At 36.9% G+C, this 24,180-nt stretch overlaps 2 protein-coding genes across 2 annotated transcripts in view; both read left to right on the top strand.

Annotated features, from left to right (window-relative positions):
* Positions 1-195: 195 nt before the first annotated feature.
* Positions 196-15,151, top strand: LOC126175580 (sarcoplasmic reticulum histidine-rich calcium-binding protein). Its single transcript, XM_049922439.1, has 2 exons — positions 196-450; positions 13,777-15,151. The coding sequence occupies exons 1-2, from the start codon at positions 306-308 to the stop codon at positions 15,096-15,098; spliced, it is 1,467 nt and encodes a 488-aa protein (XP_049778396.1). The 5' UTR covers positions 196-305; the 3' UTR covers positions 15,099-15,151.
* A 195-nt stretch (positions 15,152-15,346) lies between these two features.
* Positions 15,347-24,180, top strand: part of LOC126175581 (cytochrome c oxidase subunit 6B1) — a 13,444-nt gene continuing 4,610 nt past the window's right edge. Inside the window, exon 1 of the mRNA XM_049922441.1 lies at positions 15,347-15,627. Coding sequence (XP_049778398.1) covers positions 15,502-15,627 — 126 coding nt within the window. The 5' untranslated portion in view covers positions 15,347-15,501. The remainder of the gene's footprint in view (positions 15,628-24,180) is intronic.

Below are 24,180 nucleotides of genomic sequence, written 5' to 3'. Positions count from 1 at the left end.
CGCCATTCACGTTTGTTGTCGTTTTTAATTCTCGTGGAACTGAGTGGGACAGACTACGTCGTCTCTTCTTTTTATGAGCAACCTTTTATACTTGTCAGAAAGCCGCTAATAATCGATGTGAATTGAAATGTGTGGAAAAGTCAGTAGGATATACGTTTCGTCTTCGTCGAGAATTTCGATAAATGCAAGCGGAAAAAAAATCTATCGAGAAAGAATAGTCCAGAATCTGCATTCGTATTGAAAGCTGAGTCGATATTGGCACTATTATCTAATTAAATGGATTCAGAAAATTAAACGATTGCTAAATGTTTCAATATTTTGGCAGCATCTATAGCTTCGCATTATTACGGAATTTAAAAGTTGAAGTCGAGTGTTCAATTCGTAGTTCGCAGAACGCAGTCTTTGGTGTAACATCCTTGGTTTTCGGCCATTTTACCCGAGTAGAAAGAGGTAGGAATTTAGGAGTAATTCCTAAGTTAAAAGTAGGAAAGACGTTAACTGATTCTTAGGTAATGATCTCCGGTGTTTTTACGCTTTCCCCTGGTTGATATGTGCCACAGTAAACAATTAAACTGCATGAACAATTCATTTGTAATAACTGGGAGTACTATTGATCAGCACCTTGCTTCATATTGCTGGAAAGATTATTTGGATAACATGATAGCAAGAACCGTTTAGTGACGATAAGTTTTTTTTTCTTTATTTTGGTTATTTAAGCCTTACTTAACTGCAGTGTACCCTCTATCCAACTTAGTCGGTAGAACGTAAATGCATTGGTAGTGAACCACCGTATTCTAGTGCGGGAAGAAAGTTTTGAAAGGTACTTTGTTGTGTAGTTTGCGTCGTTTTTAGAATTGTTTAAATTATCGCTAGTGACTTAGAGGAAATCTGCAGCTTTCAAAGAGGTTCCGGCATTCCAAAATTGTATTTCTTCGTGGATTAATTGATGCCTATGAAGTTATATTATGTTTTCAGACACAAAAAATACGTTAGACTAAACGTAACATATTACGCAAACAGCTCCTAAACGTAATGAACTTCGTGTTGCACGACTATTAAGTGTGCTACACCAGTCGTTTTGAAGATTTGTGTATGCTGACGAGTAGCTCAACTGCAGTAAAATATGGTAATGATGTCACGCGATTTCTGCTTGTCACAGGGTCTTAACGTTTGCACTAGTTTAAATTTCTTCCCTTTGTTTTGCGATTTTTGGGTTGCGTTAATTTGTCTACTTCGTAGGTGGAAACCATTTAATCATCAATCACTCCTCAATTCAGCCGTTTTGTACGTGTGGCACTAGATGGGAAGTGCAAGTAAAAGAACTTGAATTTTCTTTTCACAGCGTTGATGCTGAATCAACTGTTGAACGCCTTTTATGCAGTCCTATTTTATGTTATCCAGTTTGAGTCTTACAACAAAGTTGTGGAAGTTCAATTTTGTTGTAGTACATGTTTTGGCATTCAGTTCCAAAAAGTTTTGCAGAGTCAGTTTGTGCATGTGCAGAACTTTGATCACATACAAAATAGTTTTCGATGTATGTAGCAACACAGTTGGAATCACCTTATTAGAAACCATTTCTGCCATCTATGCATTTTAACACACAATCTTTTATATGGAGGTGAAGTATGCTGCAGAGAAATGTGATTTCTGGATATAGTTTTACTTCTGCAGATTTCATTCAATATGTAGAATCACTCTAAATCCTGAAATTAAAAGCTAAATTCTCTCTCATCAGTGTGTGTGTGTGTGTGTGTGTGTGTGTGTGTGTGTGTGTGTGTGTGTGTGTGTGTGTGTGTGTGTGTGTAGTGTGGAAAATAGTAAAGATAACAATCTGATTATACATGCAATTTTGCAAATATTCATAAGTATTAACAGAAATAGGAGTGTATACTGTGCATCTTTAATTATTAATTTCTTTCTACTGTAGGCCATTGCACCCTAATATAATTTATTTACTCATTTATTCATCGTTTGACTATTTGGCAGAACAGTATAGGATACATCTGATAAACTGTACTACTTTTTTTCTGACATGGACAGTGCAAGACTGATGATTTTTGATCTTGCTGTTGTTGATTATAAAGTTGGTTACTGGATTTTGTATATATTGGTATATATTCATTGGTTCTGCCATCTTGTCTAACCATCTGATGCATTTGTTATGTTCACTTCCTACCTGTCACTACATAAATAGTTACTAACTGCAGCTGAGCCTGTTAAGTGCACTTTTACTCCCAGTGGCCTGCAGTTCACAAACTGCACAATGGATCCAATGCTGTAAGAAAAGTGTCTAATGTGTAACGAAGTTACTCATATACTGCCAGTACAGAATACACAAGTCCAGTTGTCCTTGATGTAATTATTTAGTATATACATAGTAACATCATCCTCAGATTCTAAATGTTATAGGGGTCTCATCGTGGAAAGTTCACAAATTTTCCAGATCTGGGAACAAACCATTATGTGTTTGTTTTGTAAGTGGATGAAGCTTTCATGTACAAAAGTGATAATTATAAATGAGATACACATTTTTGGGAACCAAGTGAAAGGACCTCAAATATATAGTAACAAAAGTTTTTTTTCCTGTGGAGTCTTTAAAATATCTCAACAGGAGTTTCAGTAACTTACCTTAAAATTAGGTAAATCATTGATTTTGTAATCAAAAGTGTAAGTTTTTGTTCAGAAATAGTCCAAAAGGACATGAACAACCTTGACTGGAGAGATAGTTGGATGTAAAGGTAAGAAAAAGAACATTTGCATTAACTCTGAGGCCATAATGTACTTTATATTCTCTTATGGTGTGGTAAAATGTGTGGCATTGTTCAGCATTTGTGGTATGTAACGAGTTCCACTTGTTGGATTTTGTGGTCTTGTGGTGGAATGTCTTGCTAGAGGCTTAATTAGACATCTGTGTCTTAGTGGTGGTGGTTGGATTTGTTTTTCAACCTTTGAGGTAAACATCTGGGTTCATTCCATATCAATTCAACCAATCTGAGAAAATGTTCCAGCTGATAGTCTGATTTGGCTGAAACTTAGCACACCAATGCTACCAAGTGTGGAACACTCGTGTACATTTAATTTCCCCTGCCAATTAGTTCAGAATTACGGCTTTTGAAAGAAGGTGGCGGGGCCTGGAAATTGCAACCTGCATCTGGCAATCTACCTTCAGACCCAACTTTAGGTCTTAATAACTTTGGAACTATTCCGCACAGTCCAGTGAAATTTTTGCAACCCAGTAACAGCCACATAGAGAACACACACTATGAATCAAAACACCAACAACATATTTCTGAGGAAAATAAATTCCAAAGTGTGATTAAAAAATGTAATATGTTAAAAGGTACATATTGTAGGTGCCCTCTATGCCAAATATAATTTTTGTGGTAAGCTTAATGTCTCACCTTACCATCTGTCACACGAACAGAGTTACATGCACACGAAAATACAAAAATTTGAAAAATTGCCCGAAAAACATGGATTTTCGAAGTGTGGTAGCACAACAGGGGCAAGTGATATCCAAGCCAAATTTCAAACACTGCATAAGTAGACCATAATATAGTATGTGGCAAAATTTCAACTTGTTATTGCAAGGCACTTGTGTACAATAAAAGCTGACAGATGTATTTGGTTACGTTTCTTTTAACACGATTTAGCAAGTAATAGTGATGATGCAGACAGCTTGTTTCAGATAAAGCTACAGCAATTGTTGGGAACCATCAGGCAACAGAAAGTTAAACAATGGTAGTTTTCAGGGACAGAATGAGTCATTGTTAGGCAGGAACAACAAAGAAAACAAGCAACAATTACAGGTTACTCATGTTTTTAAGATTCCAGTTCAGACTGGTCAGTACTGAGGCAGAAGGGTGTACTAGTGGTGCTTTTGTTCTAACAAGTAGCAGTCTTGGTAGAGCACAAGCATCTGAATGTCACAAAACAACATATGGAACAAAATGTGGCATTCACTTTGTACTATATGATCTGGATGAATCGGACCAAGATTTATTGCTATGGAGATCTGGGATACACCCTGTGGGCACAAGAAGTACAGTTCTAGGAAACTTTAGTGTTTTTAATCATATGAAAGTGTTTCTGGATAAGTATTATTTCCTACAAACAAGTTGTTTTGATCAATTTCGGATTCATAAGAAGACAGTGAAGTGTAGCCTCGGAGAAATCGATATAAAATCAGTATTGAAAGTGAATCAGTGCATGGGACTTAACATGAAACCAGGACAAAAGTTATGTTCCAGGTGTGCTACAGTGCTAAAAAATGAAGAATATTCTGATAATTTACATGACCATGACGAAGAGTATCAGCCACCTACAACCAAAGCGGATGAGCAGTTAAATACTTCAGAGACTGCTCTTGGTTTGTCTCCCATGAAGACACACAAAGTTGGGAAAAGAGACAGGTCCAGCTATGGGAGAAGAAAACTACAAGAAGCTCAAATGGACTTAAAACACAAAATAGCTGACACTAATGGTGGAAGAGGAAGAACTATGTGTTCCAAAGGAACAGAAATCATACCAGAAATGCTCTGATTTGGACAAAATTGTGCATCATTTGAAAGAAAAATGCGTCATATCCACATGCTAGAAAAAAAGTGGCTATTCTTACCCTTGCACCTTCTAGCTGGTCTATTGACGACACTGCAAAGAAATTCAATGTTTCTAGATACATGGAAAAGGAAGCTAGGAAAATAAAAGCAACCCAAGGAGTGCTTCCACAACTTCAGCAGGCTCAGGGTAAGCAATTGAGTTCAGAAATAAAGGTGCTAGTGTCGAAGTTTTATGAAAATGACTACAGCCGAATAATGCCTGGAAAAAAGACTGTGACGGTGAAAATGGGAAATGTTCGTGTACAGATGCAAAAAAGACTTGCTATGCAACATATCAGAACTGTATGTAGAATTCAAGGAAAAGTATCCCAATGCCAAAGTAGGTTTATCATCTTTTTTCAATCTTCGGCAAAAATGTGTTGTGCCTGTAAGTGCAAGGGGCACACACAATGTTTGTGTATGTGAGACCCATCAAAATGCTAAGCTGATGTTCTTGCAGAACACACGAATAACAAACTGTATGGTGAACTCTTTATGGATGACGATGAACTTGTTTCTTATAAACAGTGGGCACACATGGATCTCACAAGACTTGAAACAAAGCAAAGTACAGTGGAAGATTTCGTTGAAATGTGTTGTCAAAAACTGGACAAACTGACCACACACAGATTCACAGCAACAGCACAATCAGCGTATCTCCAGTTTTGTAAGGATAATTTGAAACAAGATGAAATTATAATAAATACTAGACTTTTCTGAAAATTATGAATTTATAGTTCAAGATGCCATCCAAGGATATCATTGGGACAACAGTCAACCAACTCTCCAGCCATTTGTGATTTACTATAGAGGTGAATCAGGTGATGCATCTGTCATGAACCTGTGCACTTCTAGTGACTGTTTAAGTCATGATGCCATTGCAGTTCATGCCCACATTCGCACTGTCATGGCATATGTGAAAAACTAGCTACCTCACATACATTTTGCGAAATACTTCAGTGATGGGGCAGCTAGTCAGTACAAAAACTTTAAAAATCTCAAAAATTTATGCATGCATTACCATGATTTTCAGATTCATGCAGAATGGAATTTTTTCGCAAAAAGTCGTGGTAAAAATGTATGTGATGGTATTGGTGCTACCATTAAGCGCATGGCATCACGAGCTAGTCTGCAGCACCCTATAGGAGGTCACATTCTAACACCTCTTCAATTATTTACCTGGGTACAGAAAAATATCTCTCGCATACAATCATTCTGTGTTTCGAAAGATGAGATGAAATCAGTCAAAGAGTGGCTAAAAAGCAGACTAGAACACGTTAAAACTGTTGCAGGCACAAGGAGCCATCATCACTTCTCTCCAGAGGACTCTGACAATGTGCAGGTGAGCAGGCTGTCCAGTTATAACTATAGGTTCATGCACAACATGTGTCTTCACAGTGTGTCTGACACAGGATTCAGAAGCAAAAGCAGCAACATACAACCAGGTTGCTATGTTATTGCTGTTTAGGATGAAAAATGGTTCTTAGGATGTGTGGCAGAGTGCTGTGAAGCAGAAGGTGATGTATTTGTGAACTTCATGGCACCAGCAAGATCATTTCATTGGCCATGTTTGGCATACAGGTGTTGGATTCCTTTTGACTATATTCATATTATATTTCCAGTTCCTACCACAGTGCCAGAAAGACAGTACAATTTCCTGCTCAATGTACAGAGTACAGTAGCTAAAGTGTGGGAGAACTTCTGTTCGAAGCACAATTGACTGGTTTTTAGCTGTTAAGGTGCAGTAAACATTATTGATAGGTTGTGTTAATCTGTCTGTATGTTGTTGCTTAGTGATTAAGTGGTTGTGGGAGAGGATAAGAAGAGGCAGAGTAGTTTACGATATGTTTTTACAAAATTGTGTTGTGGTACAATGGCCACATCACCAAATACCTCTGTCAACTTCCATTGTACACAAATGTCTTGCAATAACATGCTGAAATTTTGAGATATATATCAGTATGGTCTACTTATGCAGTGTGTGAAATTTGGCTTGGATACCATTTGTCCCTTTTGTGCTACCACACTTAGAACATCCGTGTTTTTTCTGGTAATTTTTCAAATTTTTGTGCATGTAACTCAGTTTTTGTGACTGATATGGGCATGATGAGTTCTGTGTGTGTTTAGGCCACATTAAGCTTACCACAAAAAATTCATACCCTTTTTGAGTGAATTATATTTGGCATAGAGAGCACCTACAATATGTACCTTTTAACGTATTACATTTTTTAATCACACTTTTTTTTATCCTCCCTCAGAAATATGTTGTTGGCGTTTTGATTCATAGTGTGTGTTCTCTAAGTGGATGTTACTGGGTTGTAAAAATTTCACTGGACTGTGCGGAATAGTTCCAAAGTTATTAAGACCTGAAGTTGGGTCTGAAGGTAGATTGCCAGATGCGGGTTGCAATTTCTGGGTCATGCCACCTTCTTCCACTTGTAAGAGTTTCACCTATTTTTCATTAGGGATATTTTAGTAAAATATGGAACAGAATATAGAAAAGCCGGCAAACAGACGCTCCAATAATGAGAATCCACTTTAAGATTTACCGAAAGCCATTTTTCAGATGGTATTGTGAATGAATATTAAGTCAAGTTTGATAATGCACTAACGTGTTGTTTCCACAAAACAAAATGCTCTGGGAAGCCAGAAACCAATGCAAAAATCGGAATGTACCATTATGTGTATGCTGTCTCGAAAAGAAGCATTACTAATCGGGAACTAAAACCAATAGTTGAAATGAACACTCGTGAATAAATTATTTAAAAAGGAGATAAAATTAGAAATGTAAAAAAAAAATTTAAAACAGAAATATATTTTTAACTTCATAAGCGCCAGTCGAAAGCCAGGATCAGAAAGGATGGAAAAATAGATACAGGGGTTGTTCAAAAAGTATCCAACCTTGTTTTTCATTGTTGAAACAAATAACAATGGTATCGGGGCAGGTGCACTGCAGCATACAAAAAATAGTGTTCCTAATATTGTGTAGATAAGTCATAGATCTAGATGGAGGAACTTTAACTGTTGCCCATGGCAGACCTTATTTCATGTGTATACGAAAAAGAGGCACAATTGAACACGTTATGAGGCTACAATGACTTCAGTAGTGATATATAGCAGTAATATCAAAACTTGTAAGTTTTACATGTTGTCTTAACAGTCCTGGTAACTGCACAGATATGTAATCATACCAGGTTAATTCTTAACTTGCATGTTATTTCTAAATAGAGTTCAGCTTTAGGAACCGTTGTGCTTTTACTTTTCCTTGTAGATTTCATTGACTGTAATGAATACCTTATAATTGGAGAATTTTTACTGATGTAATAGTTGTGGCATATATTTTGTCACTGTTGGTGTATTGTTTTCTGTCATTGATCTCTTGTTTTTGTGTGAAATGTTGATAAGTATATTCACTTAATAAATGCAGGAAATATTTTGTTTTCTACTAGTCCGTATTAACATGACCATGAAAATGAGATTTTTGTCTATTGCTCAAACATGTAAGGGGTCAAATGTTTTGGTTATTCCTTTGCGTAGCAACCATTTGTGTATCTTCTGAACGAACTGGTATACTGTAGCTATCGCACAGTAAAGGGTTGTAATTTAAATGCTGCACACTGCTTGTAAAGGGTTGTAATTTAAATGCTGCACACTGCTTCTAGTCCCCAGGCAAATTGAGCAAATCAATTGGTTCCTTTGTATTATGATGGTGTAGAGTGATTCTTAAGTGGCTTGATAAACACCATTTGTTATTGGGTGATTCCTGATAAAACGTGTTTTTTTTTTAAAAAATGATATTCTCAGGGAACTTATAAATTTTTTTTTTCCATACTACGCGTTACTGAGACCCTAGGCAGCATAGTAATTTGAGGCCTATTTTGTAGGAGTGAACTTTTAAGTGAAAGACATTTTTAATTTGTTCCACTGCTTTCCAAAGTGACCTGATGGACTGCCTGCTGTTTGGTGATGGACGTTAGTGTCATTGCTCTTATGTGGAAATTGTCTCGTCGAAATTTCTTTCTGTGCTACTGATAAATCTGTCCTTTCACTGTCAAGATTAACACAATAGCTACATTTTTGAATTGTTCGGAAGGTCATAATACAGTATTTAACTGTGACAGCCTGCTGATTTAATGCTGTACTCATAATTGTGCTGCGATATCCATTGAGATTTGTGTGTTGTTAACTGATTGGATTTAAAGTGTTTATAGTATGGCTGCCAGTTATTGTACCAGTAGTAATTTCCTGAAAGTGATTCTGAATATTAGAACAGTTCCGTTATTGAAAGACGTATGTAAATGATAGCTTCGGTGAGAATCGCAGACATGGACATTTGTCACAACATTGTCATGTTTTGTTTGTAACTAAACATTGTTCTTCTGTTGTTGTTGTTGTTGTTGTTCATTCTGAAGACTGGTTTGGTGAAGCATTCCACACCAGTCAATTCTGTTTGGTCATCTCTTCTTCTCTGCATAACAGTTGCAACTTTTAACTTCCTTACTGTTGTCAAGCCTTGACTTCCCCAATAATTTTAATCTGCTCACTTCTTTACTAAAAACTTAACTTTTCCTTGATGCCTCAGGATGTGTCATCAACCGGTGATATCTTTTAGTCAAGTTGTGCCCATCATATTTTTCTTCCTAGTTTAACTTAGATCATCTTGATTAATTATCCAATCTACGCATCTAATCTTAAGCATTGTTCTGTACACCATATTTTAGGTAATTTGAAGCATCATCAGTTGAGTCATGGGTTGTTTATTTTTAAGTACGTACTGTATTCATTATATATTAGTGCATAGCGAAATACAAAAATGTGTACCATGGATGTCATTAACATAGTCTTCAAACTCTCATGAACACGAGACGTATGTTTCAACTGTTATCACTTTTGAAATCCATCCTGATCTCCACAGAGGAGCTGTATAGTACTGAATTGAACACATTTGGACATGGTATTTAGATTTTTTGCAGATGGTGTTGGACATAGGATTCTATCAGTACAGATTAGCTTTGTTGTCTTGGAAATGTAAGTGATTTCTCTCGTCCATCACTATGGTCAGCTGCTTACTGGACAGCCTGATAATGTAAACTGTCAGCTCTGTTATGGTGTTCAATCAACTCGGAAACCAATTTGGGGATCTCATTGCTGTGCTTCTGCACGAAGATTTTAGGTATTTACAGATTCACAGAAGCATGCTTGTATGTTTCCCACCTTCCTAAATATGTTATAACCAAATTGAGCAACAGTAGTGTCGGTGAAAGAAATCCATTAAATAGGATTTAAAAAAACAAAGTTTTTGTTTTGCTACCAACTTCTTTGACAGCAATTTGAACATGAACAACTGAGCAAGCGATTTTCTCATGACCGATATTGTACGAGTAAAACATTAAGGTGTTATTGGGTTTTTGTAGATAGTTTTTGCAAAATCTATATCTTTTGAACCCATAGTACAAATGTTACCGTTTTTGCAGTTCTTCAATACTATTTTAATAGGTACTTAATTTTTAAAAATCTGTGGGTATCTTCTCCAAATTTTTCACCATAACTAAGTCCTTGAACCGAAGTAGGTAGAATTTTCCATATTGTAAGTCATCAGATTTTCACAACTAATTCAAGATGATTTTCCGGTAGTTTGGTCACAGATTTGATAGAAATATACCTGTCAGCATCTACAAATGCATTACTTTATCAATAAGTGGCAAATTGAAATTGTCTTTGAAGTGATTTTACCAGTTTACGTATAGCATTTTTGCAGCTCTCATTGAAGTCATCTTCAGTCTCGACTATTGAAGTAGGGAACCTCAATTACAGTTTTCAGTCTTCTTCTGATAGTAATCTCCATGTAGTGTATTGTTTTAGAAATTCCGGCAGAAATATTTAATAGATGTTTAAATGTTGTTTAACTGCCAAATATATGGAAGAGAGCAATTATTTCATCGATATTTAATAAAGGAAACACAAAATTGTACAAATTACAGCTGAATTAGTATTATTTGATGAATAGCCCAACTGTACAGTAAAGTAATGAAGTGTAAAATGAAAGCGCAAACAAGTCAGAGGAGCAAAATGTACTTAGATTCGAAGCTTGTGTGCAGATTGTATTTTCACTCTTAAATACCTCATTGAAATGAGGCTAGAAAGGGGAATGAGTTCACTTAACTTTTATTCCTCTACAGAAGGTACATGGTACAGTCCCATTAAGTAAGTTTTGGGTAGCAGTGCAGAACTTCATTATTGGGAATAAGTATGTCCAGGCAATAAGAAGCTTGCATGAGAGTTTGCCGAATTCTCCATAAATAAGAGTCTTAAGATGATGACATTCATTAGCACCAATTATGCTTGGAAGAAGATTTGCAAAATTGGAAGAAAAAGTGTCGTGGAATGGGAATCCCTGCAGAATACACAGAGTTTTCTTTGCTCTACACTGATGACCCATGTTACACATTCAGGAAACTGCGTGAATTATTCTCAACATGGGGCATGAAAATATACATAAAGACAAAGTACATGGTAGTGGGTGAAGACTGCCAAGATGATTTGGATGTAGGATTCTACAATATTTAAAATATCTGCACAATTAAATACTGATGTGTCGCTTTTACAACTGCTGTGTTTGAGGCAACATAATAAAAGTGTTTTGGATGGGGAGCTGCCTTTTCTTAGTAGTGCTTCAGTGTAGGTACACTGATAATGGTTTAAGACTAAATTATCTACTTGCTGTTAGGCAGAATATTGAATACAGCTTGTCAGTCTGTCTCTTATGAGGTAGGATTAATAAGGTGCTGCACGTGCAAAGAATAATTGATTTATTTTATTGATTAAGGGTTTGTTTAGTGAGTTGAAGACCATTATTGATATTCTTACGAACTGAAGTGGCTCTCTGCATGAACATGGAAGAATGAAGATTATGGCTTAGCACCTATTGACAAGGCCATTGTACAGGGTGTATCATAGTTATGGCGTAAACACATACAGTTGAAAGTACACAGTACTAGAAGCAAAAAAAGTCTCGGCAAACATAGGGTTGAAAATGCATATCTTAAGAGCTACGAGCAATTTTTCATCTTTGTTACTTTGAAACACAACTGTTCTAATGATCAAGTACTTGTAACTTTTAAGATATGCATTTTAGTGCAAATATTTGTTGGATGTTTCTTTCTTATTATTGTCCATACTACCACATCTTTAAATAATGAAAGCAAAGAACTTGCAGTAGAAGAGATTAGTTTCACAGTATCGAAGATGGAAAAATTGCTTGTAGCTCTTAAGGTATGCATTTTTGACCCTCTGTTTACTGAGACTCTTTTGCTTCTAGTATTGTGTGCTTTCAACAGTATCTGTTTGTGCCATTAATTATGATACACTCTGTAGATGGAACATCAGCTTGAAATGGAAAGTTGCTTGTGTCCTTTAGGGACATATCTTAAAACTTACATAAAGTGATATAGGGAAATCATAGACAACCTATATCTGGACGACCATATGGAGATTTGAACAGTTGTCTTCATGAATATAAATCCAGTGTGTCGCCACTGTCATCTCACTCGGTCAGGTGTTAAGAGGTTCACTGTTTAATTTGTTTGTAAGAAGAGTCAAACAATTTATTACTCCTGTATTGAAGTTCACCAATAGCTGGTCTTCCTGTGCACAATTTGTTAATAGAATAGAGGAGGAGGAAACAATACTGATACCTGGACACCACACGATGGCTTGTGAATTAAAGGTACAGAGGCATGCATATTTACATAAGATTGACTTAGCATGATTTAGGGTGGTTTGATCCAGTTTAGAATTTTTATTTCTGGGGAGCAGAGTTGTAACACTAGTGCTACAGGCCAGCTCTACTAGTGTAATGCATCAACATGTGATCAAACACTTTTTCAGGAGAGATTTCCAATCTCATCACTGTTCATCTGAGCTTGCGCTCTCTCTCTCTCTCTCTCTCTCTCTCTCTCTCTCTCTCTCTCTCTCTCTCTCTCTCTCTCTCTCTCTCTCCCCCCCCTCCCCTCCCCTCACCCCCCTCCACCACTCCCCTCTCTCATATAGTGAAGTTATCAACTTTGAAAAGCAGGAATCTTTCAGCATTACAGTTATATGTTTGAGGGGATTCTATTGTTTATTTAAAATGTGACAATTTTGGTTCATACAACGGCAGTTTCTGTTCCCTTTTGTGAACATGCGTGAGATTTGGATGTGTTGAAATGTTTTTGCGACACGTGAAAATATAAAATATTAATCTTGTATTGTGTGTGCTAAAAACAAATTATGAAATATTTGGCCATGGTATGCCAAGTGAAGTTGCTACATTTAAATGTGGGGCCTGATAATGACATTTACAGCTTATCTAAATGGACAACTACTTGCAGTAGCTAGTTCCTTAGTCATATATTTTGCCCTAACGTCGTGGAATGCAGCAGCTTTGCAGTGTTATTGGAAAATTTATATTATTGCTTCATTTTTTTAGCCTACTTCTTATTTGGCTCTGGTAATTTTCTCTCACCTGTTGTTTCACTTCTTTTTAGTGAGTTGCTCATTTAAGAGATTTCTTTTACACATTAAATTATCCATATTTTTGTAAGACAAGCCCATCATCCTTTCCCATCCTATATCTGTTTTCTCGGTCTAAGATGATCTTTTTGTGTGGCAAGTTTGATCGGTGGGGAAAAAAGTCTGTGCTGACTATGAGAGAGAATACATGTTCTATAACAGTGAGGTACTTTTTTGTCCCTTTAACATTTTTTGTTGTTGTTGTTTGAATTATTGTATCCTGGGGATTTGTACATAGAGCGATTTGTCTGTCTTTACATATGTGTATGTATGTTGGGCGTGGGGGGAGCAGATTGCCCAGGATATTGTCCTCTATTTAGAGATGTTATTTACTGAAATTCCAAGAGTGCATGATTGTACATTATCTTATCCACATGATTGCTATTTACCTTTTGATTTCTCGAAAAGGAAATTGACATTTACAGGATTTTAAATGAGGCTGGCCCTAAATGTTTGCTGTCCGTTATTAAATGTGCAGTGTAGATAAAATACTCACTTTATTGGAATATAGCTTACAATGATGGATTGTGGTTTCAGAAAATTTTAATGAAGTTGTTTAGTCCGGCAAATTCCATATGAAACAGTGTTTAGCACCTTAATTACACCAGGCAGTTTCTCTTCCTTTTAGGTGGACTACAGAGAGGAGAAGGGGCATCCCACGTGATGGTGTATCATAGGTTGGACAGCGGCAGTTCGAGCTCTGCTGCCTTCCAACAGGAGTCCGAGGCTCCCAGAGACGCCGGAGAAGACTCGGGGGGACCACCAGGCGGACCTGAAGAGGGAGGGTCTTTTCCAGAACGACGGCAGTCATGGGAAGGGATGGATGATGATAGGGGACCAGGAAATTATAGAACAAGAGAAGGTCGATACTCTGAACGTTCGAGGTCACGAAATGGTAGAGATGAGAGGTTTCCAAGGAGTGGATTTAGATCTAGAGACAATCGTTATTACAATCGATCACGTTCAAGGGACAGAAGGGGGGGCAATGTAAGGGAACGTGAAAGAATTGATGACAGGTTTTATGACAGTCCTAAATATGTTGATAGGCAAAGGTATCGTGAATCATCACGCTACCACAGAGAATCCAGGTCAGGTGAAGGATATGAAGAAAGTTCTCGATACATCGAAAAATCGAGATACTCGGAAGAGTCAAGGCATTTTGAAGATTCAAGATACAATGATTCCAGATATCGTGATGATCAGAGGTGTTCAGAAGACAGTAGGGGCCCAGATGGTCAGAGGTACTCTGAACAGAGATTTCGTGATGATTCAAGGTTTGATGATAGGAGGTATGGTGAAAATTCAAGGTACGATAATGAGCCAAGGTACTCTGAGAATTCAAGGCGTTATGGCAGACACCGGGAAAATAGTGGCGATGATTGGCACTCAGAAAACAGGTCACGTCACAGAGAGGAGAGGTACCGTGGTACGTCCAGGTACTCGGATGACGAAGCCAAGTATGGAGAAAGCTCAGTTAGATGGGACAAACCAGTTACAGCTTATGGAGAAATGGAGGAAGAGGATGATGATGATGATGATGATGAAGAATCGAAAGGAGATGTTGTTGAACCTCCAAGAATTCAAAATGTTTTCCAGAATGATGGCAGCTTTTTGGAAATGTTTAAGAAGATGCAAGAAGCCAATAAACCTCCAGATGTTAAGGAAACTGAGGAGGCAGGACAGAGTGCCGAGAGCAGTGTACCTGCTACAGCAAGTTCTCCAGAGACAACTGCACCATCTGTTGGTTTGAAAAGACCAACTGCGTCCCTTGTTGGAAAACGCCGTGGTGGTAGAGTGCTCCCTACAGGAATGGTGAAAAAAGTAAGGAAGGTGGAGGAAGTGGAAGAAGAACCACCAAAAGATGCATGGTCCCTTTATATGGCTGAGGTGCGCAAATATAAGGAAGCCTCGTGTGAAGAAGAGGGAAAAACAAGGCCACTTGTTAAATAAAATGAAGGACTTTTAATAAATTTGTTTAATAGGTGCGAAAAGAGATCATCGTAATTTGAAAGAATACTTTTTTCTGGAGAATAGGTACAGTCTCTTCTCGCAGTAATAACTCTGAAGATTAAAATTTCTGCATTTATTTATGTTGTGATGCGTACTTTTGTCAAGTATTTAGTTATAGGATTATTTCTGGGTGAGACTGAATGAGATAGACACTAACAGTGTGTTTAGTGCTGTGGTGATGTGGGGGAATGCCTCAAGTGACCAAAAAGACTCTGCCACTGGCTGCTTGTAAATAAGAAATATTTTTGAATCTACAGCATAGTAGTAATGCCTTCTTAGGGAACTTCTTCTACAATGCGAAGCAATTTATAGCTGTAAACAAATTAGTTTAGTGGACACAGCAATGAACTGTCATCAAAGAAAAAAGTACTGTTATGTGAGAGAATGCTTTATTGTTGATGTTGAAACTTTCTGGTGTTGTGTTTTGGCTGTTATTTCCAGGGTCCTGAAAATAATTTTGATGATATCGGTAAGTTTTGTTTTTATATATATATGTATATGCTTTCTTCATTTTATATTATGCATACCACATCCATCATTGTAAACTGTTAATCATTGGTTGTAGTAAAAGGAACAAGGGCCACAGTTTGTCATTGTTTTCCATTTTTACTTGTATACTACTCCATAACAATGTTTCATGGTGATTGTGAAGTAAGTTCAGTTTGTTTTCTTTTGTGTGTACTCAGACAGTGAAAAAGTCTACTCATGATTTTTTTTTTTTAAGATTTTCAGATTGTTGTTTATTTTTTCCCAAATATTGCTGTGTTGGACTCATCTTCACATTTTTAGCAGATAACATGGCATTAATTTAAGTCATGTTGAGGGTGAAGTACATGTAATGTATAGGAACCAGAAAAGATTGTTGCAGTTATTTCATTGTAAAAGTTAAATTTGCCTAACAGGGTTGTTATGTTATGGATCTGACTTTTTGGGCAAGTTAAAGGACTAATGAAGAATGGCCAGTTTCATTTGACCCATACAGATACGCTTTTTGTGTAAAAGAATTAATGGATGAAGTGTATATAAGTTTGAAGAGATATGTCATATTGTAAAATATAATTAACTGGTGGTCTTTACAGTCTTAGACTGAAAGTTTATTTAGTTTCATCTCTACTGTATGCATTATCAGGTCTAATACAGTGAGATAAGATGCAGATTTAGTGTGGAATTCCTTTGTAAGGTGGAAGGAATAATTGCTGTTTTGGTCAGCTGCTATTATTTATTTCCAGTTTATCAGTTAAATTCAATTATCTTGTTATTTGTGTGCTAGGTTTGTGTGTAGTTCTACCCAACTATCTGGCTTCTCGCTGTGGTCGCTTCAACCAATATATATAGGACTCTCTTCAGAATCTTTGTGCTGACAACTGAATTTGTGCGTGAAGGTTTCATGTCACGTTCTTGCAGTGTCGTACATGTCATTAATCACTAAAAGGCAATGGCAGTAGTTCAATAGGTGTAAGACTTTCTTTTGTAAAGCTTAAATTACTTGGAGCATCTACATCTATGTTTTTACTCTGCAATTCTCAGTTATGTGCCTGGCAGAGGGCTCTTTCTGGAACCACCTTCAAGATACTTCTCTACCGTTCCATTGTTGAATAGCGCATGGGAAAAACAAACACTTAAACCTTTCTTGCGAGCTGTGATTATTTTGTTATGATTATCATTTCCCCCTATGTAGTGAGTGCCAAAAAAATTATTTTCATGCTCTAAGAGAGTTGGTGATTGAAATTTCATGAGAAGTTTCTGCTGCAGCAAAAATGCTTTTGTTTTAATGATTGCCACCCTAATTCATGTATCGTATCCATGGCATCCTATCCCTTATTTTGCAATAATAACAAGCTGACCTCCTTCAATGTCCTCCGTCAATCGTATCTAATGTGGATCCAACATCGCACAACCACACTCCAGATGAGGGCAGGCAAATGTAGGTCCAAGCAGTCTCTTCAGTAGACCTGTTACATTTTCTAAGTGTTTCACCAATAAATGGCAGTCTTTAGTTTTCTTTTTCACAACATTATTTATGTGATCATTCCAATTTAAGTTATTCGTAATTGTAATCCCAAGTACGCAGTTAAGTCTTTACATTTGTGTGATCTATCACGTAACTGAAATATAGCAGATTCTTTTTAGTGCTCATGTGGATGAATTCACACCTCTCATGATTTAGTCAATTCCCACTTTTTGCATCATACAGATATCTTGTCTAAATAATTTTGCATGTGATTTTTATCGTCGTATAACTTCACATGACTGTAATTGACAATCATCTGCAAGCAATCTTCTAAATTGTTATATAAAGATCAGAAATAAGATGGCCTATAACACTTCCTTATAGAATGCCAGATATTACTTTTGTTTTACTCGATGAGTTTTCGTCACTTATTACGAATTGTGATCTTTCTGACAAGAAATCACGAATCCAGTCCCACAACTGATGGCCTGTGTCAGTACACTCATTAAAGAGCTAGCTGTGTTTTGCAAGAACAGTATTTTATGAACCTATATTGCCTATTTGTCAATAAATTGTTTTCTTCGAGGTAATTCATAAGGTTCGAACACAGCAGGTGTTTCAAAATCCTTCTCCAAGTTACATTAGTGATATGGATCCTTAATTCAGTGTATTACTTGTGTTTCTTAAGTGTTTTAAGCTGCTTCACTGCATCGAGGTTATCTACTTCTAAGTTACTCATGTTGGCAGTTGTTCTTGATTGTAAAAATCATTTTGAATAGAATGTATCGCGTGAAGTACGCAGTGGTACAAAATCAAAAGTTCCCATATTCAATTTGTAATCCGAGTGAGGAGTACATGTTTCTGTGTCAAAAAGATTAATTAAAATCCTTGGACCACTCATCTCCTTCTGTGGGTGGGTTCAGTAAATGGAATTCTTAGTATGTGGCTCCCAGAAGAGACTTAATAAATATGGGACTAGCTTAGAAAAGCAAATGACAATATTTACCAAAGAAGTATATTGAACGAATATGTGATGCTCTTTGCAGGCAGAGCAGTGTGAGCAAAGAAAGTTGGAATGGAGCAGAAAAAGACTGGGCAGTGTAATGCACTTAATAATTTGCTTTTTAATGTTTAAGGGATATCCCTCTGGTCACTGGCAACAGAGGCAACCAAATTCATAGTATTGTGGTAAAAGACCTTGTTTCACAAAGCACCTAGCTCCAGTGCATGTTGATCTATCAGTTATTCATATGATTTTGAAACGCATCCCTGTTGATTTTTGAACAAATTCTAAGTTGATTTCTGAATAAATCGTAAGTTGATTTTTGAATGCTTGAATAGTGTACATGATGTCTGCCAGGGAATCCCCATCGCATCAAGGCATAAACTTTGCTGCAGACAAAAGGGGATGGTGCTATACGAGCTGTGCTGAATAAAGCCAAGCTGTTAATGTGGTTGACTGGGTTTGCAAATGATCAGCGTTGTTATAATTACTAGTGACATCCATATATTTAATAAACGACTAACATGAATAACAGGTAACAAAGATTATCTATTATCTTCTGTGTGTATCCAAGAAAATGAAATTTTGACAGAAAATTTTTGGCCAGACCGCTACACTAGTAAGGGCCAGTTATACAGTTCCCGGCTAGCAGCTGCTAAAATTCTATTCTGGGAGTAGTGCGGAAAATGCGTTGTATGAACACGTAATGACACCTAACCATAGAATAAACTCAGGACAACTAAACTGGTGATTGTGGCAGGTTTAGTGAAGCTAACCAGAGAATATGTTTTGACACTGGCAGGAATTTTTACAGAATTAGTGAAGACTATATAGTTTGTTGGAATGAGGAAGGAGAATAAACAGGGACTCTCACAAATTATGGAAGAATATGACAATTCCAAATTTATATAAAAATTTCGTACTACTGCTTTTTTCGAACTCATGCTTCAGAAGCTGGAGAGTATAAATAAAATGTGAAGCTATTTCCTAACATAAAACTTTTTGCTTGTAGTTGGCCTAATAGGCATTTGATATTGGTACTTCGTGAATTATATTCTGTCGTGTTATAAAAATTACCATTTGTGCCAAAACAGTCTCGTTTATTTAGTGTGTGTAACAATTGCTGCAATATTAGGCAGGCATATTTTGTTTTATCTAGCAGATGGTGACAAAATACATGTAATCAGATAGAGAAACAACACCAGTCTTGGATACTATTTGTATTATCAGCATTTCTAGTGTTAGATGACTACATTTCGTTTTTTCATGTAGCAAAACGTTGACAAACTTTGAGGTAATAGATTCTTTCCCAGAAAGGAAAGTATGCCATATAAAGCTGTGGCAAGATTAGAGAGAAAAAAATGCAATGACTTAAGGATTGAAGAAATGTGTACTGTCTTGCTTGTCTCTTGTCTTTACTGGTTTTATGTATCCCATATTTAATTTTATGTCACACAAAACAGTAAGTTTTTAGCTGTTAGGCAGTAAAGACTGCAAATTTTCTGAACATTTCTTGTTCTGCCAGTTACAAATAATCCTATCCAGTATTAATTGCGAGTTGTTAAACCGGCTGACTGGGAGCAGGAGAGGCACCACTGGACATTTTAATTTCCACTTTCCTGAATATAGTTTGATAGCACCCATTACAAAATATTGCACGTTTGAATTCCACAGAGCAAAATACAGAGATGTACGATGGAAGAGTGCTGTGTGAAGAGGTGTTGCACTGCACTTTGGCACACTTAACGGCCAAATAACATGTCTTACGTTCCCTCGAACATATATGTCTTATGTATGAGACTCTTCAGAAAGACGTGCGCTGCAAAATGAAAATATTTTTGAAAAGTCTGTTTTTTAAATTTTTTGCATCCTGCTTCAAATACTAGAGGTAGGGGGGAGTGCCACTATCTAATATTGCCCCAGTTCGGATATTTGTAGACCTGGACCTGATGCACAGAGGAGTCTTAAGTTGGCTGCCTGGTGTGGCCGAGTGGTTCTTGGCGATACAGTCCGGAACTGTGCGACTGCTGTGGTCGCAGGTTCGAATCCTGCCTCGGGCATGGATGTATGTGATGTCCTTAGGTTAGTTAGATTTAAGTAGTTCTAAGTTCTAGGGGATTGATGACCTCAGCAGTTAAGACCCATAGTGCTCAGAGCCATTTAGCCAGTCTTAAGTTGTAGTGGGGAGGTGGTAGTCTTCACGTGACCCGTGTTTACGTTAAGTGATTTTGCTGTTTCCTCTTCGTTTATTGCTCTCACGTCAAATGAAAACAAAACTGATTTCTGTGGCTGGGAGCTATCAAGTGAATTAAAATACATCCACATAATTACTGAAGCCTAAAATATGTTAATGTCAGATTTTATTTTATTTCCACCTTTCTGACAGTCGAGCATTAATCACCTTGCAGAACAATGAAGTTATTTTTGCTGGTTTGTTAAAGAAATTTGGTTTTTATTAACTTTTTCTGTTGAGGCAGTTAATTTATTTGAAGTGAAGTGTTTAATTCCACACTATTGGCTAGTTTCAACTGTTTGCTGCATTTCAAGTGCACGTATGGCATTATGCCATAATAAAGAACCAAACATGAGATAATACAGTACTCGTACTCAAGAAAATTTATGTCCGAATCTGGACACGCGAAGGTGCACTTTAAGTCGAATTATGCATTTTATATGGTTCACAAAATTCCCATGCTCTTTGAGTATCTTCTGATGACTTGTTTCTTTTATGACATAATGTAAGATGTTTTATTGTTTTACATGTACAAACATACGGGCTTCCTGCGTCATCGTAGCTGCGCAAGCGTGGTGATGCCTATTATCTGGTGTTCTCTGGGAGCTGCTGGAACGAACCTGTTTTGTAGCAGGCAGCTGGAAATATTCCGAATGGTTGTTTGAAAAGTGTTACTTTCAAAGTAAATTTCCTTTTACGCAAGATGAACTCTGTTCGAGAATGTACGATGAATTTCTTAAGTCACAGAGCGTTTGACTCTTCATTCAAAAATGTCCTCTGTCTTCGGCTAGCGAGATCACTTTACATGAGCTACGACTGGCTTACAAAAGTGCATCGCAATCTCGATTTCAATGCTTCAGAAAGTAACATGGGTGTTTGGTGGAATTCGAATTTATACTTTCGTATTACGAAAATATGCAGTGTACATGTTGCTGCACGTAAGACATCTTCCCAAAAACGTGTTTTTTTTTTTACACGAGTTTTGTTTTATAAAGTGGCGGGCAGTTCTACGCTGGTGTATAAAACCACAACCATTGAAAAGATTGATAAGTTTTACAGTTACGAGGAAAAGTATACTGTCACTTAGCATGGTTCAAAATGGTTCAAATGGCTCTGAGCACTGTGGGACTTAACATCTGAGTTCATCAGTCCCCTAGAACTTAGAACTACTTAAACCTAACTAACCTAAGGACATCACACACATCCATGCCCGAAGCAGGATTCGAACCTGCGACCGTAGCGGTTGCGCGGTTCCAGACTGAAGTGCCTAGAACCGCTCGGCCACATCGGCCGGCCATTTAGCATGGAAAAAGTGTATTTTCATATGGGAGAAAGTATTTTTAACTGAGAAATCCGTGAAGAATCCAGGAACTTTTTTTCCTCTTCCATGTATACACCTTGATAAAAGATTGTGTGAACATTTACACAGGTTACAAATAAACATTGGTAAAGTTTCCTGATTACCAATTCAATAGTTGTGGAAATAGTCATTGTTTTTGACTTCATAGTGCAGCTTTCAGCGGTATGTGCCAGTTTCTCTTGAAACAAAACTATACCATCTTGTACAACTTTTTGTGTTCTCAGAAAAATGATAGGTTTCTTGAGCAATTTTCTTATGCGTAATAATATAAGCAGAGTTGGTCGAAGAATAGATGCTTTAAAAAATGTGAAGTTAAGCTTTCTTTATCTCCAGAACTAATTGTGATATAAACCTGAAACTTTACATTTAATAACTTGCCAACAAAAGGTCTGAGAATATAAAATTTCATTCTCCTACAGCTTTCCAGTAGTTTACAAATGCAGGGAAAATTTATGATTTTTGAAAACACTAAAATGAGAATTTTTGCCTATTTTTACAAAGACATTTTCTGCAGGATCTTTTAAACCATTATCTTTAGAAAGACCGTCTTGTAAACCACATAAGAAAATGGATTTGGTTCCGTAATCCGAGCATATAAGGCCCTGAAAAACAAGGAGGTGGAGGTGCATTGAAAATATGCCCATATTCCACTGGTACTCAAGTCTGACATCATTAATGATGATACACAGTTGGTTAGTATTCCCTGGAGAAGGTAATATTGAAAATCCTGTGTCAGAAGGACTCAAAAAACTTCAGGAAAGGGGTGTCTTTCGTCATTACTCATCATGACAAATTTTAGCCTGTTTCCCTGCTAGAATACAGAATCAGACTTATTCTAAACTTCTTAATCAACTATGCATTACAGAGGCACTGGACATCATGGTTGTAAAATTGTTGCATAACTGTTGCAATACACAGCGCATAAACTGCCTTAAAGTTCTACACCATAGTCAAAAACCATTAATTTGGCGAAGTTCGTAGCAATCTGCCTCACATTATTTGGAAAGGATTCATGTTATGGCAAAATTTGAGTCTTTTCATTATTCAATGCTATTAACATGTTAATTTAATGTAAGTCTAAAGTATAGCAAATTTTGTGTTCGCATAGTTTGCAGCTTATGAAGAATATTAATGACTGGTGAAAAATTGTGTAAATTGTGTAAATTGTTGCTCTGGTCCATGACAGCCTTACCATTGCTGGGTTTCTTTTAAATTGAGAAAACTGACATTCCCATAATCATAGAGGTCATGCCCAATAGCTGTGCAACAGCAGCCACCAGTGGATTTGTTTACTACAGTTTCTTTAACCTTATAAGGGTTTCTTTACATAGCATCCCATGCAGGATGTTACATTTCTTTCATATAAGTGTCACCAGCCAAAACTAGAAGAGAGATCTCTCAGGATCGTAAGCTTATGTTTTTACTTCAAGCTGCTTGAAGTTTTTCAGGTTTCATTAGTATGCCGAAAAAATAGAGGGGAAACTGTACTGACAGCCAGGTGGTCACTGGTGGAGCTGGAATAACTGCAATAACGTGCTGTTATAGCACCCAGCATGTGGCGGTCCTAGATTGCCAATAAAATGAATAGTTGAAGACAGTTTATACGATGTGTGTTGCAAGCGTTGTACAGCTATTTTACTACCGTGATGCCCATTGCCCTGTTACTTCACAGTTCAATTTCTAAGTTTAGAACCAGTTTGATCCTCTAGTTGTTATAGGAGGAAAACAGTTTGAAATTTGTCTTGATGAGTAGTGACCAAAGACACCCCTAAAGTATTTAGAGTTCACTTGACTCAATCTCACTTTCTGGTCATCAGGACTTTAAATATTACCTTCCCCAGAGAATACTTAACAATCGTAAAACGTTGTTAAAGACGTCAGATTTGAGTGCCAGTGGAAAATGGGCATATTTTAAATGCATCTCCAGCTTGTCATTGTCTTTTAGTGTCTTGCTCACATTGAAAAACCAACTCCCGTTTCTAGGTGGTTTTAGAACGTGGTCTCTCTAATGAAAATGGTTTAAAAGTGTTTTCAGGAAAAACTTCATTGTAAAAGTGGCCTAAAATACCAAATTGTGATGTTTTTGCAAAAATCTTGAACTTTTCCCTGAACTTGTAAACTGCTGGTAAGCAGTAAGAGAATCGAATTTTACATTCGAAGACCTTGTATTGCTAAGTTAATGCAGGTGAGGTTTCGGTTTTATGCCACAGTTAGTTCTGGAGAAATAAAAAGCTAAACTTAACATTTTTTCAAGTGTCTAATTTTTTGGTCACCTTCCCTTTGAATTATCCATTTGAAAATTGCTGAAGAAATATTTTGTTATTGTTCTTAAGACCACAAAAAGTTGTACAAGATTGCAAAGTTCTGTTTCTTTCAAGAAAATATTGCCAAAGGTGATAAGTCTCAAAGTTGCTACAAAGTCAGTGGAGCATGTTTGATGGCTGTATCTCTAAAAGAATTATATTGGCTAGAGTA

The sequence above is a fragment of the Schistocerca cancellata genome, chromosome 3, assembly GCF_023864275.1.
Source record: "Schistocerca cancellata isolate TAMUIC-IGC-003103 chromosome 3, iqSchCanc2.1, whole genome shotgun sequence".
Lineage (NCBI taxonomy): Eukaryota > Metazoa > Arthropoda > Insecta > Orthoptera > Acrididae > Schistocerca > Schistocerca cancellata.
Note: the sequence above shows the minus strand (reverse complement) of the source record. Positions and strands in the feature narration are given on the sequence as shown.